Source organism: Ctenocephalides felis, unplaced genomic scaffold (genome assembly GCF_003426905.1).
Source record: "Ctenocephalides felis isolate EL2017-DRISC unplaced genomic scaffold, ASM342690v1 CF-g0.4_SCAFFOLD_01886, whole genome shotgun sequence".
Classification (NCBI taxonomy): Eukaryota; Metazoa; Arthropoda; class Insecta; order Siphonaptera; family Pulicidae; genus Ctenocephalides; species Ctenocephalides felis.
Genome location: NW_020538040.1, coordinates 155470154 through 155486112, shown reverse-complemented (window position 1 = coordinate 155486112; position 15959 = coordinate 155470154). Strand labels below are relative to the sequence as shown.

At 30.2% G+C, this 15959-nt stretch overlaps 1 protein-coding gene across 1 annotated transcript in view; it reads left to right on the top strand.

Moving 5' to 3' along the window:
- LOC113378785 (homeobox protein abdominal-A homolog) overlaps nt 1-11733 on the top strand; it is a 74833-nt gene extending 63100 nt beyond the window's left edge. The window contains exon 5 of the mRNA XM_026619380.1: nt 11297-11733. Within this exon, the coding sequence (XP_026475165.1) occupies nt 11297-11733 (437 nt within the window). The remainder of the gene's footprint in view (nt 1-11296) is intronic.
- The last annotated feature ends 4226 nt before the right edge of the window (nt 11734-15959 follow it).

Genomic DNA, 15959 nt, shown 5'->3' with positions numbered 1-15959 from the left:
ATTGTCAATATGCGATTGTATGCATTGTATAATTAATTAGATGTTAAATGTTTACAAAGTAAAAAATATTAATTACACTTTTATGAGGTCTCGTAACTTTTAGAAAGAACTACCAAAAATTTGCTGATGTTGCGTATGGAATAGGTGCACTTATTAAATAAAAGTTACGATATTATGCAGTTTATATTGCCATATTCAAATGTTCCACGTTTATTTCTTACAACTACTGACCCATTATTTAATAAGCTAAATGCAACATTGTAAGAATTTAGCATGTAAATTTTTATAGCTTTTGAATATAGTAGTTCTATACATTGGTTAAAAGCTCCCATTATTTCGGTTCGCATATAATTTATTATCACATTCAGAATCAGCACAATGAAAAATAATTTATTTTGTCGTCAGATCAGATCGCGTTTCAAACGTCACAATGGACGACAATCAAATCCTGGCTCGTTTGATGGGAGAGAATGCTATTCCCTGTTTTTATTTTTGTGCTTGACATTTCGCTTACTTTGTAACCTCAATGTATTTATGTGTGCATCCGATCGTCAATCCTTTCTGTGTTATATTATACTAATTCTGGTTCTTGGTATCTCATTGGTGCCCTGTAATCATCTCTAAGTTGCTTGTGTGTGCGGAACTTGTTTACGTGCAAAGCAACGACATTCTAAGTGAATTTTCTGCAATACTTGAAACATGGGAATATTACTTTTAGTATGATTGCAATTTTGACTGTAGTTTGTAGCACATTTACTATAAAAAGTTACATAATCAGAATTGGGTTAGTATTTTTCGTAGCTCAAAATATATTACCCTTCTATCACACGACAAACTTCTCTCTGACAAATAGCAGTAAGCGCGTAAACAAGTTTCACAAACATCTCGTTTGGTACTCATTTACTTCACTACTGTTCTGTAAATCTAGTTTTGCGATTCATATGAAGCTTTTATAAAAATATGCACTGCCATTGCGCGATACGGACGAAGGAACAGACATCGACCAGTTTTCTGAATGGTCGAGATTACGGGGTTAGTTTCATTTTAGTATCAGATTGTTCTCGACTGCATACGACGGAGATGGGTTTATAGAATCTCCATAAAATGACCATGATCTGAACATGCTCGTAATAATATGAGTATGGTTTGTGAAATATGGACAGAGAAACGCTATATAGTCAGGGAATGCCTTCATTGTCACTTGATACTGTGCGATCGTGCATTCAACAATAGAAGCGGTCGTTGTCGACTGCAGCTTACTTTGTTAGAATACTCTGTAATATTCAAATTTAAATATCTGGTTATGTGAAAATATGTATCATTTTGAATACACACAAAAAACATGACTATTTGCCTTATTTACCAGTAAACTGTGATGGAGAAGTACCGAAATTTTCTGTATGGACGAGTATGCTTGTCATACGTATAAATCATTGACACTGGCTATTTAAATTGCAATTTTTGAAAATGAAAAAACGATGCATATTCTCAAATTTCAAGATACTATCAGTCAATACTATCATTAATAAATAGATTCAATATATTATCAATATCAATATTTAGAATATTTCGAAGCAAATATTCTTATACTATGTCGATATAAAATCAATTGCTGTAAGTGGCATTTCACTTCCAAAACAACATTTCACTTCAATTCTGACGATACCAAAGTGCGCGCACAGTTGTATGAATGCGCCACAGTTAACTGGTTAACTTGATAACACATTTGAAATAATACAAACAATATGTGTTCAGTATTCAGTATTCATTAAATATAAGCTTCCATTTATTAACGATTTCTTGATTTTCAAATACAAAAATAATATTTACAACTTTATTTAAAAGCAAAAAGTTCATTGTCGTAGAGATTCTGCAGGGATGACGTTTTTGACAATATAGATCCTCACATTTACATTTTTGAATATGTAGATCCTCATATTACAAATTGACATGTAAAAATATATATAATTTTGAATACATACAGAAAGGTTTCACTATTAGACAATCACTTAGACTTATCAATGAAAGTCTAAGATTCTATATTATTGTCATTGTCGTTTTCAACAATTATCAGTTAAACAATTATTTAACATTATACAACGCCTTATTATCTATAATATTATTCTTTTATAGACTTTCTAACAAAAGGATCCATTTATATATTTTTGATTGACTTTCCCGCAATAATCATATATCATTCGTTTGTTTCTCAATACGCCGCAGTATTTACGTGACAATACTACAACCATTAACCGCAATAAATAAATAACGATAAAAATCTTCAGTTTTTTTTGAAACAACCATTTGTTCATTCTACCTGCAGCTTCGTAACAGAAACCAAAAAAATATAAATAAAAAAAAAACGAAATACATTTGACGGACAAGCGTGGTGGACTGTGTGAGTCTAAAAACTGGTCCCAGAAAGGCAAGACAATGGGCGGTGATACATTACATGGGATGGAACGATTCCATCGTATACAAAGGTCTGAGAATGAAAAAAATCGAGTAGAAAATGCAAGTCCAACTCGTTTGATGAGAATTTTGTTAAAACGTATATTTAGTGATGAATGTTTGGATATAATGAAATAAGATATAGTTCATATAATATGGGGCAGCTAAGGGCTTGTAACTTGAGATCCACTAAATATATTTTTGCGAAATAAAGCTAGATAAATGCTTTAACTATTGTTCATTATTTCACAATTAATCATTTTCAAAAATAAGTGTTACAGCTCAATCCCTTTTTAGGGTTAGTTGTAACATCTACCGGGGCAGGGAGTAATGTCATAAAAACGACAATAATACATCTGATAATTTATTGTTTACTTTCAAGAACATTACATGTGCCCACATCATACAAATTAAAACTAATTCTATCTAATCTTCTTCACTTGCATCTTAGTCACAACTAGCCTCAAAATTTTGTTTCAACTAACCCCAAGTGTGATTTTTTTTTACATTTCTCGAACAATTCATCTATCACAAAAATTGTTACACAAATATTGATAAATTTGAAACGAAATGAGATATATAAAATATTAAATTAGTCGATAATAATAACGCAAAATTTATGATAGGACAATTTTATATAACTTGTCAAATATAACGCATCTGCACAGTTCTGTTTATTGCATCGGCCTGCGGGACAGTTAGCTATGACAATATTATGCAGGACTATTTACATGTCCAATTGAGACAAAAAATATTTTGATATCATTTTAGATTATATTGAAAAACGCCTGTCACTACTTACCCCTATTACAATAAGGCCTTGACTTCCCAAATATTTTTTTATTTTTCGATTTTTATAAGTCGTTAGAATAAATTTGATGGCTGGTTATAAATCTTCTTCTCTTTACTTTCAAATATTGTTGTTGAAAAAATTCGTAACTTAACTTGTTTTTGAGATATCGGTGGTGAACCTTTTTACCCGCGGACCTTACAGCCCCGGTCTACCCTATTTAAGTTCTCCAAATTTTTAAGAATATTTTTATTGTTCAGTGCCGTTTAATATGACAGTGTCCACGCTCTCTTTTAGCATCGTGTATTTGTTTCATGAGTCCTATACGAGGAGTTCTTGCGGTCGACAAAGCATCCGTAAATAATGCCAACAGCATGGCGTGCTAGTGATTTATAAGGATTTACCCTTGCGACATACAAATGGAGAAGACACGGTGCCAGTTTACAGGAATACCGGAGACGCATAGGGTAGTTGCCATGACGACAACAGGGGCAAAGAGCCATCCGTGATCCGTGTAGAGTTCGGTATCTTCGACTCGGGCGACTCTGTCTCTTTCTCTCGCATGTCGGCGGCCATTTTAATGCCCATGCCGTCGCATCTTCTTCCCAAATGCACGTGTGTTGCGCTGCACACAAATATATATATATACAACTTGAGCTTCCGAAACTTCTATTTTCAATGTTTTACGCACATAATCAAATGCATTTTATTTAGTATTATATTAAAATTTGTACCTTCCCGAAATAGATCATTTTTCGTCAGAAAATTCGGTTCGCTAATAGTATATTTTTTAGTTTTTTGTGTATGTTTATGTGTGTATAAATGCAAATCTTCAAATTTAATCGATGTGTCATTTATAATTAACAATTTAATGTAAATAATAACCTAATTTTTTTCATGTTGAAACCCGTATAAAAGATATTTAAATACATATATAGATACAACAAATAATAGAGTTGTGATAATTAGTTTTTTTGTTGTCCGTTTTTATAAATTACCTTACAACGTTTTTTGAAAATTGCAAAAACATGGTATAGGTTTTAATTGCAGAAAGACTAGTCAAAATTTCAAAAATTAAAAAAAAGCTATTCGAACATTTTTAGATTATGAAATATTACTTCATTATTTTTAATATGCCTCTCACTAGAATGCAGTTAATCTTAAGTATATTATCTTCATTCAATTTATTTCATGATTTTCCACCATTCCTGTATTTTTTTAATCTTCATCGTTTTTAATTATTTTTTTTTATTATGTCTTTCATTTGAAGGTTTTCTATATATGTTTATTTAAAAAAGTGCTATTGATAATGTAATTTTTTAGCCAAATAGCACTTATGATAAAAAACATCTTAGAGTTGAATATTAATAAAATTATTAAATGCTCGTAACATATTTAAAAATATGTATATATAATTTTCGCTTGAGAAACAACATGTGTGTTGTATGTGAGTAAAAAGAGCAATTTAAATATATAAATAAAATAAAAGCGGATATAAAATTTATCCAGTTTCTACTGCATTGGCAAATATAGGCCAGAAATTATATTTTTAACTTCAACAAAAGAAAATATAACAAAAATTAACAACATTCATTAAAATTATTTCTAAAATATGATGATCTTTATATATTGAACTATGCCATATTTAAATACTAGTTTTTTTTTTTAATAAAATATTGAGCAATGTTGTTTTTACATAGTATGGCATAGCTAATTAATTATTTATCGGTATAAATTAACAGTCGTGCAGGTTTTATTAAAAACAAATAATATACAATATTATTTACAAATAACTTCAGATTTTACGTGATTTAATGACATTAATATTGGTAATCGATATGTTCAAATGCGTAATTTTGGCTACGGTTGGTTTACCAACATGAGTGTGTAAAAATATACAACGGAAAATAGGATGTAATTAAATTATAAATTTTGATCACTCTAGAATTTCTAGATTCGCGTAGGCGTCCAACTAATTGTCAGCCAATGAGCCTACATTCTGGTACAACGCCTATAATAATTATTTATTATTACCAAACGATTAGTATTGATATTTTCTTACTGTGCCACATGTAACTGTACCATAGCCTGTGAAACTACTAAAAACCCCTGAGGACATTTTCAAATGCCTGAAACCAAATCTCACATACATACTACGAAGTCGAAATGCTACTTCCGTATTCAGGTCTCACAATTACGTCTATTCGATGTGGTCGTGTGTGCGCATTCCGATGCATTCGAAAACTGCATCGATGTTTTTCTAAAATCTTTCAGAAATGCTTTGGTTTGTTTTGCTAAAGTCGCTTGAATATTTCAACGTTTCAAACGAGGATTTGTGTGATTCCAGAATAATGCATTGAGTGAGTCGAGTACGATTTTTTTGAGGAATGATTTGTATGAATAATAGCTTCAACTTTTTTAAGTATTCATTTTTCTAAAACACCTTCAGATTTAATTTCTGTTGTCTAAGACAGCATATTCAAATAAGCTGTCAAATTCACATGTCTCTGAATTTTTGAATCTAGAATATGTGTCTATCTAAAGCAAATTTAGATTCTACAATAAACAAGAAGTGAAATAGATATACGTAATTGCAAAAAGTATCCTGTTGCTTTCTTTAACGCTAAGTAATCAATTTTGCTAAATTATTAGTTTCTTCTCATTTCACATTTACACTTCTTAGGAAAATTATCTACAAAATATTGTTTCACTGTCAATGACCTAAAAACAACTCTATTGAAAATACATAATACACATGATAAATGTCGACAGATTTTTAAGTTTAGAATTTAAAAAAATCTAAAATTTTGTTAAGGATTTTTAGAACATTGTTTTATCATAATTCTGTAACAACCAACATACTTGTAATAAGTTTATAAGTTGCATAGATTAATTTATACATAAATGGCAACAAAAATTAAATAGTACTAAGAGAAAGAAATAAGATACATAGAATAGATATCATAAATGATAAAATTGATAGATAAATATAAACCATAAATTATTCAATGATTTTTTTTATTAAATTCAAATTATGCGTATAGATCTACAGAAAGTTTCTTCTGCTTCAGTTTGTTCCAAATATCAACGACCAACAAACGTACTTGAAATAAATCTATAATTTGTGTTTATAAATTTGAACATAAATGATAATAAAAATAAAAAAGTACTAAAAGAAAAAGAAGAGTAGATATCATTATTATTTTAATGATTCATTTTTCTTTAAATTTATTTTACACGTATAGATCTAAAAAAGGTCTTTAGTTCACTCAAAATTCAGAATATCCACAAAATAAATATCGATCAATTCACAATTGAGTATAAATATTGATCAATTTAACATAAATAAAAATAAAAATAACTTAAAGAAGAAAATAAAAAAATAATATAGAAAATATTCATATAAAAGGTAAAGAGAAAAAAAACAGGTTTTTTATCTTCAATTTGTTTCTAATTCAAGACATCAATGATCAATGTAGTTGAAATTTTATCACAGTTCATTTTTTACATAAATGACAACAAAAATAAAACAAAGTACTACACTACTAAAAAATATTTTTTTAATAAATTTATTTCACACACAGACCTAAAAACATTTTTTTTCTTCTCAAATTTTCTCATGCAAGTTACTGATTGCCATCCAATCAATTTTTACATAGTTTAGAAAAACTTTTTTTATTATTGGCTTTCGATTTTACATCATTTGGCTATTTATTCTATGGAGAAACTTTTTTTGCCATTCTGAATATCAGCAAATTTTGTGGTCGCACCTAAAAATAAATGTCGAGTTTGAAAGCCAATCCACCCGGATTGAAATAGAGAAACTTAAATAAAATTTAGTTTCTTTTTATTCTTTCTCTGATATATTCTATTTTTTTTCTAACTACGAAGTTTTTAAATAAATTTAATATCACTTCCATTCAAATATTATTTTAATCAAATTTAATATCAAACGTGTCTTTGACATGGATCAAAGAATTGATCCATTACCTAAATGTTACATTATATTTTCTATATTTTTATATTCTCTGCTCTAAAAATAGATAATGAATCTAATGCGTCACAGTTGACAATGAACAGGATTTTGATTCCAATATTAATACCATATGATTGAGATTTGTAGACACACGCAGACTGTTTGGCATTACCCTCGGAGCAATGTACTCATTTAGAGACGAGCTGGCTTAAATATAATCGCTACGCGTACCTAAGCGTCATATGACGATATGTATATTCTATCGTATGCGGCCAAGGACTGAAATTAATAAACTGTCGACAAATGTTATGTATTAAGGGATTATAAAATTTCAGTCTACTGTGTATAAGTTCATGCGTTTTATTTATGTGTATAATTGCTCCTATCGTATACATAAAACGAAATTTAGTAGTAGGTACTAGTGTAGTACACCCAGGCCTCGCTATACGGCCGCTCTTTATACGGCCTTTCGCTATAACGGCCCTCTTTAATTAAGGAACGTTTTCGATATACGGCCTAAAATGTTTCGCTATAACGGCTTTTTTAAATTCCCGTAGCGAAAGTTATAGTAATCGCAAAAAAATCGAAAATGAAAATTTTTATATATCTTTACGTTTCAAAGGTTCAAACGTTTTGGAAAAACTATAATATCAAGGATGCTGTTGAGAACATTAGTGAATCCTGGAAGGAATTGAAATCGACAACAATGAATCATGTTTGGAAAAGAAATATGGCCAGAATGTATAAAAACTACCGATGCAGAGGTTAATTTCCTTCCTGAAGTTAGACAAAACATTTTGGATTTAGCACATGATCTCGGTTTTGAAGATTTAAACGAATCTGATGTGCTGGATCTACTTGCAGCTAATCAGTTGCAAGCAGAGCCGGCAATTGATGTAGATACAGAACGTGTTGTATCCAAACAGCTAACATCAAAAATCATGTCGAGCGCTTTTTCATATTTTGAACAAGGAATAACATCTTCCTTGAAAACGATCCTGACGTCGAACGTAGCGCTAATGTCTCTCGAGGAATTAACTCAGCCATTAGCTGTTATAAATCACAAATCAATCACATCATCTAAATTTTTCAAACCACCAGCGCAAAATGATGGTGACAGTGGTCTGTATTTAAAAATTATGGAATGTTTTTGAAGTTTTTTATTTTATGTAAAATTTATGTTCTTGTTAAATATGTTTATAATTTAAACAAAATAAAAAAATAAAATGCATTTTGAATGATAAACCATATTATATATTTATTAAATTTGGAACCGATCCCATTGAATTTGTATAAATACGTATTAGAATAATTGATTCGTTATACGGCTTTTCGCTTTACGGCCAAGTTTTGCGGAACGTATCTAGGCCGTAAAGCGAGGCCCCAGTGTATAGTACCAGGTACTAGTTCCTACTATTAGTATGAAATAAAAAAGTTGACCAAATTACAATGCAAATGCTTTGCTATCTAGTCTTATAATTATTTTTATCTTATATTCAAAGAGTAAAGTTATTTGTTTCCTCACTCATTGATCTCTGCTTTATTTTTTTAACAAAATTTACAACAAAATGTAACAAAAGTTCTAGTTAATATTGCAACGAACACACAACGAAAGTAATTTATTCATTTTTTGCCAATAGCACTGTTTGTTTTCGTCAAAAAATCCAATTCGGTAATCATATGTTTTATTGATAATATTAGTAAAATTAGAAAAATGAATAGGTGCATGTTAATATGTATACATGTAAACGCAAATATTATCTTTAATCGACGTTGATCGGCGAATCATTGTTATTATTTTAGGTTCATTTTTACAAAATTATTTTAGTTTAATTATGATGCGTTATACGTTAGTCATCTAACAGTGATTTAAGTAAATCTTACACAGTTTGATTTTTTTCTCCTCGTGTGCATCTGATGCCTAGTAAAGTCAAAAATGTTTTTTAAATACAGTTATAAAATTTCGTATTTACAACTTTCGAAAAGGGAAAAAAACTGTTTGTGACTCCTCAGCTTTATTGCCGTCTATTGAACAAAGAGTTTTATTACCCGCTCATACCTATATCAAGTCGTCTTGTCAAATAAGTGAAAATTTGCACGAGCTGTTGTAAAAAATATTACTTAAGAAAAGGGTAGAGTGAAAGTTTGCGAATATTGTTTTTTATTACGAAAAGGATTTTTTACACAAAAGATCGCATGCAATATAATTTTAGAAAGTTAACCTTTTCGGAAATCAACGGATGTAAAGGATTTTTATGTACTTTTTAAACACAACTCTCTAAAATTTCGTTTTTATTGCGTCTAGGTTTACACAACCGTTGTAAAAGGAGATTGTGGTTAATTGTTGTTCTTTAGTCGATTTTTTTGAAACATGTTTTGAAGATTTGTCAGGGTTATTAGGCAATAATAAGGATTTTTTAAAAGCTTTTTTGCTTGTTTGCGCAGAATTATTAAAACGAATTATAAACCGCTTAGAAATATTTAGCATTTTATCCAGGACAGTTTTTCAAAAACTCTAAAATAAGTATATGTTAAAAATGTGTGTGAAGAATCTAACTTGTAATATTCAGAAAAAATAAATTGCATTTAATGATATATTATACCGTAATAATTCATAATGCGGTGTTGATATAGTCATAAACTAATATAAATATGTACTTATGCATTAAATGTCCATTACATATTTTTAAAATAATCTTTATCACTCGTTATAATCAATGATGTTCAATATAACTATTTGTGTAATCAATTCCTGATAGCGCATTACATCTCTTTGAGTGAATGATAACACACTTCATATTTATAGCATTTGAGAACTGGATTCTCCATTAGATTTCAGCATATGATGCCTGTGAGTTCTTAGAAAAAAAGCTGTTATGGTTGCACAGTTGATTAAAATTCCACGCTCAGAATTCAGAGTTCGTATCACAACACAACATCTAAATCCTGAAAACTTGTATCAATTTTCGACTTGGTTTTCGGATGAATATTTGATGACGTGATGTAATGGATGGTTTTCAGATATAAAGAGATTTCTTTCATTCGGGGATAGGTCATAAGGTCGTTCTTCATTTCTTGCGGAAATTTTATAATTCTCAAGAAAAATATTTGATTTAATTTGTTGGTAAATGAAACAAAATTGAACTATTGCTGCATGGCAAAAATAAACTTAAAATAAATTGAAACTATTGAACACATTTGTAAAACCTATTTTATTTGAAAAACTTGAAAAATAGAGCTTTTGATAATTTCTAATTAAAATTGCTTAAAAGTTTTGCATTTTTGCAAAGCGATCGCGATCTTTTAGCTGTTTTAGAGATAGTAAATCGAAACGCGTAAGCATTTTTCTCATTATTTTTGACTGCCAAATTGCATTTTTATCCTTTATTTATTGGATCTCTTTAATCGCTAGACCTGTCTTCCTAAAAATGTAAACAATTCTTTATACCGTGAATTCAAGTGAAATTTTTTTTGAATGAATCAAATTGGACGTTCCATTATCCCACAAACTTAATTGCCTTTGCCAAAATGTAATCAGCACGTCTCCTTGTCAATAAAAATGTTTTTAAATAATTAAAATATCGTGCTCTCGAAATTGTCTACGAAAAATTGTAGCTGCACACACGCACACACATACACATAAATACATTTATTTTTTCTAAGGTATGCCAAAATGTTTTGAATGACTTGAAACGTAAAGATATATATAAAAAAATTGCATTTTCGATTTTTTGCGATAACTATAACTTATCCTATGAGAAGTTAATTATATTTCGATATGTTTTCAAATTTTGCACATTTTAATTCTTCTAAACAAGATTTTTGTTGTTAAAATATCAGCTGGTGAGAGAGCATTGCTATATGAGACAGTTTGAACACTTTTAATTAACTTTGGATTGAATTGAACTTTTTGGAAAAATTGTAGTAATTTGTACAAAAAGTAGTTGAATGTAGTACTATGAAATTTTATTAGGCGTACTATTTTATTATATGTAGTTTTATTAGTGTTAGTTGTAAGTTATAAATATCATTTATCCAGAATCATCTAACCGCGTGTTCTTTCCAATTTCTCTTTCCAGGACCCAACGGTTGTCCGAGGCGTCGTGGCCGCCAGACGTATACGCGCTTCCAGACGCTGGAACTGGAGAAGGAGTTCCATTTCAATCATTACCTGACGCGGCGACGGCGCATCGAGATCGCACACGCGCTGTGTCTGACCGAGCGCCAGATCAAGATCTGGTTCCAGAACCGCAGGATGAAGCTGAAGAAAGAGCTACGTGCGGTCAAGGAGATCAACGAGCAGGCGCGGCGCGAACGCGAGGAACAAGATCGCATGAAGCAGCAACAGCAGCAGCAGCAGCAGGACGGCAGCAAATCAAACAAAATGGACCATCATGCGCCGCTCCATCACCACCACGACTCGCTCAAACTGTCGTCGGGCACAACGGGTCTCGGTCTGGCCGTCGATAAATCTCAAGCGGATCTATTGAAGGCGGTCTCCAAAGTCCCGACATAAGCAATACAGGCAGCCGGAGTCGAGCAGCCAGCCACCGTCGTCGTAATTTGAATGTTGCGCGCAATATTCGCAATGATTCGAAAACAGAACAACACAAAACACGATGTCGTCTCAAATACGTACTAGATAATAAGTATATAATGATTTTAGATGTATGTGTAGGATATAATATATTATATATAAATATATAAAAAAATAATTCGCGTGTAAATCGAAACGTTTGTAAGAGGATCGCGCGCATTCGACGCCTAGTGACAGTGTGTTTTCGGTAGTGGACGATTTCGCTGTTGTGAAAAGAGCGTTGTATTATGGATATGCCAGTGATAGAGGATACAGAGAAAAAAAACGAATCCGTGGACTATGCACCTTCGATTTGCCTTCATCGTTCTCATCTACGGCTTGAAATGACTCGATGTCGTATTTCTCTCAATTAACTTTATTGTGCCCACGTTATTATTAAGTTTGTATGGTTATGATGTTTGTGTCGCTGTTGATTTTGTAAACAACAAGAAGCGATCGCATTATGTTGTCGAAATTATTTTATTTGATTATTATTATTATTATATTTTCGTTGTATATATTTCATTTATTTTAATCGTTGCGTTCGATTTAAGATATTTTATAACTGTCTCATAATGCTGGGACAGATGTTGCGCTATTTTCTTTATCAGTGTATGTGTTACGATATTGTACTTTTAATTGTTAACATTCTTGTGATGCTTAAATTTGTTTTATTTTAATATTATGATGGACGGTAATTTATAGGTATGAAAGTTTCGTGTAAGAAACTAAAATTGTGCCAAGAATAGAAACCGCATTATGTGGTATCGCACCATAACGCCTGCTATGTGTGAAGCAGTGTCAAAAATAATAAAAGTATTTTTTCCACGTACGAGCCAGCCGGAAAGTGCCCGGCCGCTCCGCGCGGATTCGAGTTTTGTAGTTCTTGGATGGTTGTCGTTCGTATGAGATCACAGTACTGAAATGCAGGGGAAGTGTCTTGCGACGTTTTTAACCGAATGCACCGAAACAAAATCAACTTATACAAATACACATTTACCTTCAACAGGCGAGTTTTAAAACTCCTTCGTACATATACGTAATTTGGTGTCAGGGTAGCCAAAATCCTTAAAACAACTAATGTTTTTATTAATCTATATAAGAGTTATATCTAACAAATTATTACATTTTCTGTAACTCAACAAAACTATAAAAAATATATATTATACATCTCTGTATTACACTAGATTTACATAAATACATATATTTATAACATTATAATGCATGACGCTATGTAATCGAAAGTGAGTTCACATTATCTCATTATGTGTGCGCGTATTCACTTCGTCCAGCCGTTTGCGATTTTTTAAATCTTTTTTCAAACATTGCATTTTTGTTTCGTGAAGCCTTCGCAGTTTGTCGGTGAAAATATATCAAGCGTGATTGCATTTTTATATTTGGGACTTTTACCAGTTCGGCTCATTATATAGTAGTATGTAAACACTGTAAAAATAGTAAGTTGAATGTATGCAATTTGTATATGAATACTTTTTAGCTTTATTAGCACTTGTGTACTTAATGTAACAGAAGCTCGAGGATGAAGCGAAGTGTCGATTTAGGTTTTTTCAAATTATGTATACGGAAAATTTTAAATTAAAGAACATAAAACATTTGTGTGTCATTAAGAAATGATGATGCTCTCATCAAGATTGATACTATTTGCAATCTACGAATAATTTCATGCATGTTGATATGATGAAAGTTACTATCTTGTACATAAGAGCTTTTAGCTTTCAATGTAGAACTAAAATATTGAAAATGAAACGTTTACAAGAAATAGTACCGCTGCGTCCAATAACTTTAATGTGTATCGTGTCAATGATGAATATCTAGAAGTCGATGTAGAGTTTTTTTTATAACTTAAATTTGCGACCTCTTTATACAAAAATAATGCGTAGAGATTTCTAACAACATATATAAAGAATACATTATTGGTTTTATAAACACACCCAACGTCATATCTACAAAGAATTAACGTAGAGTTAAACAATAAAATTTGAAGCACATATTACATTTTGAACAACTATCAAAACACCAATTGTTTAATCCTTTGTAAAAAAATGATACTGCAACAGTATTTATACCATATTTATTCCCTGGTTTATCAAACATTTTCTTATACCAAATTGTACTAATTTTTTCATTTTCTATCAATTACTTTCTTGTTAAAATGAAATTAGTAATTGTATTTTTATATATTCGGCTTCTCAATTTTATAGTGGTTAATAACATAGCTACATTTTCAATACAATTTTCAGTACAATATTATTTAGATATATTATGATTCATTATTTCACAAAATTACAACCCAAGTTATCGTCTTTTGCTTAGCATTGAATATTTAATAATACAAGGTATTTTATAAAATAGTTTGACAAACTCTTCTTCAGTTTCATAAACAAACGCTAACCGACTTTCTATTTAGAACACTTGCCCGAGTATGTTGTTGAGGTAGGTCCACATATGTGTCATCAGTAATGGTGACATCGGCTTTGGTGTGTGAGATATTGATGCTAAAATTGTTACTGTTTATCGTTTGCGACGACAAAATAAATTAGTTAAAATAAATTGATAAATCCCGTCATTCTAAATGGAATTGATTTTCTTTAATCATATCCAACCGCTTTTTAATTCGCAGCCGTTAAAGCCATTCTGATAACATGTAGGGGGTAATGTAATGTTTGCATGATACGGTAACAGAAATAATATTTTTGCGCGAAAAGTGTTGTTATGAATAATATTTAATCCTGGACATCGACATTTATTAAAATGAGTGTATCGGATAGCCTGCGGGATGTAAATAACATTACAAATAAAATTATTATTAATTTTAAATTTAAATAATGAATTAAATCAACTCTGAAGATTAAAAATAGAGCATCGATGCGTGGGTTAGCATTTCTATAATCAATCGTTCAGTATTTTTGTCGTAATAATAATTTTTACAAAATTATTTTTTGTATCAATTAATAAATATTTGCCAAATTACTTTTGACCTTTTTTTAAACCAATGAAAAGGGTTTGTTATTATTTTTTTTTAAAAACTTATTGTAAAATACCTTAGAGTCATCGCAATTTAGTTGACAATTTTTGACGATAAATTAGTCTTTTTACCTATTATTAATAAATATTTTCCAAAGTACTTTCGAATAATGTTTAAACTAATCAAAAGGATTTGTTATTAATTTTTTTGTAAAATATTAATTTGTTTTTAAAAACTTTATAGTTATTGCAATTAAGAGACATTAAATACATTAGTGAACGGTTCTTAATCGTTCAGTAAATTAATCATATTAATACTTTTTGCCAATGATTTTGCCAATGCTGTGTATTAATTAACACATATTTGTCACAGTACACTTAAATAATTTTTAACCTAATTGAATAATTTGTTGTAGAAGAATCTTATTTACCTTGCATACAACATGAGTCATTGATGAGTATCTCTATAATCATTCGGTGTTTTAGTCATAAGAATATTATTGCCTATAAATATTATTCTCTGTATCAAGTAATGCTTAATTGCGAATGTACTTTTAAAAGTTTTAATTCGAAAAATACTGTTTAATATCTTCAAAAATTTATTTATTTTTAAACCATGTACTATAGAGTTTTCAAATAAAAATATAGCTAAATATAGTACAAATTATTTGATTGTATTAACAAAAACGCAAAATTGTTGACGACAAAAGTCTAAAAGCAGAGAGAGATCTAAATTAGTACGGGAAATATAAAAAGCATATTTCAATTTACCAATAAATTGGCAGTTCTACTTGATGTAGAGTGGTTTAGTATGACTTTAAACCTACATCTGAAGTCATTCGTTCTTCGAGTTACTAGTTAATTACCAGCTTAATTCCATTACCACCCAAAGCATATTTTAATACAAAAATTCTCCTATGTGTTGTGTGACGAATATTTTTTTTGAAAGCTTTTTTTTACCAAAATTCTTGGGCTGTCCAATACGTTACGTCGGGAATATATATTATTCCGATCCCTCGGCGACCACCTTCGAACGGATGTTTGTCATTGAAACGATACACAAAAAGATACAATTTATTTAGACGTATGTAAAATACGCATATTTATAAATACATGTATATTTATACATAAGTTAGATTCTTGAAATAGATTTATTGTATTTCCATGTCGAATATTTTATGTGT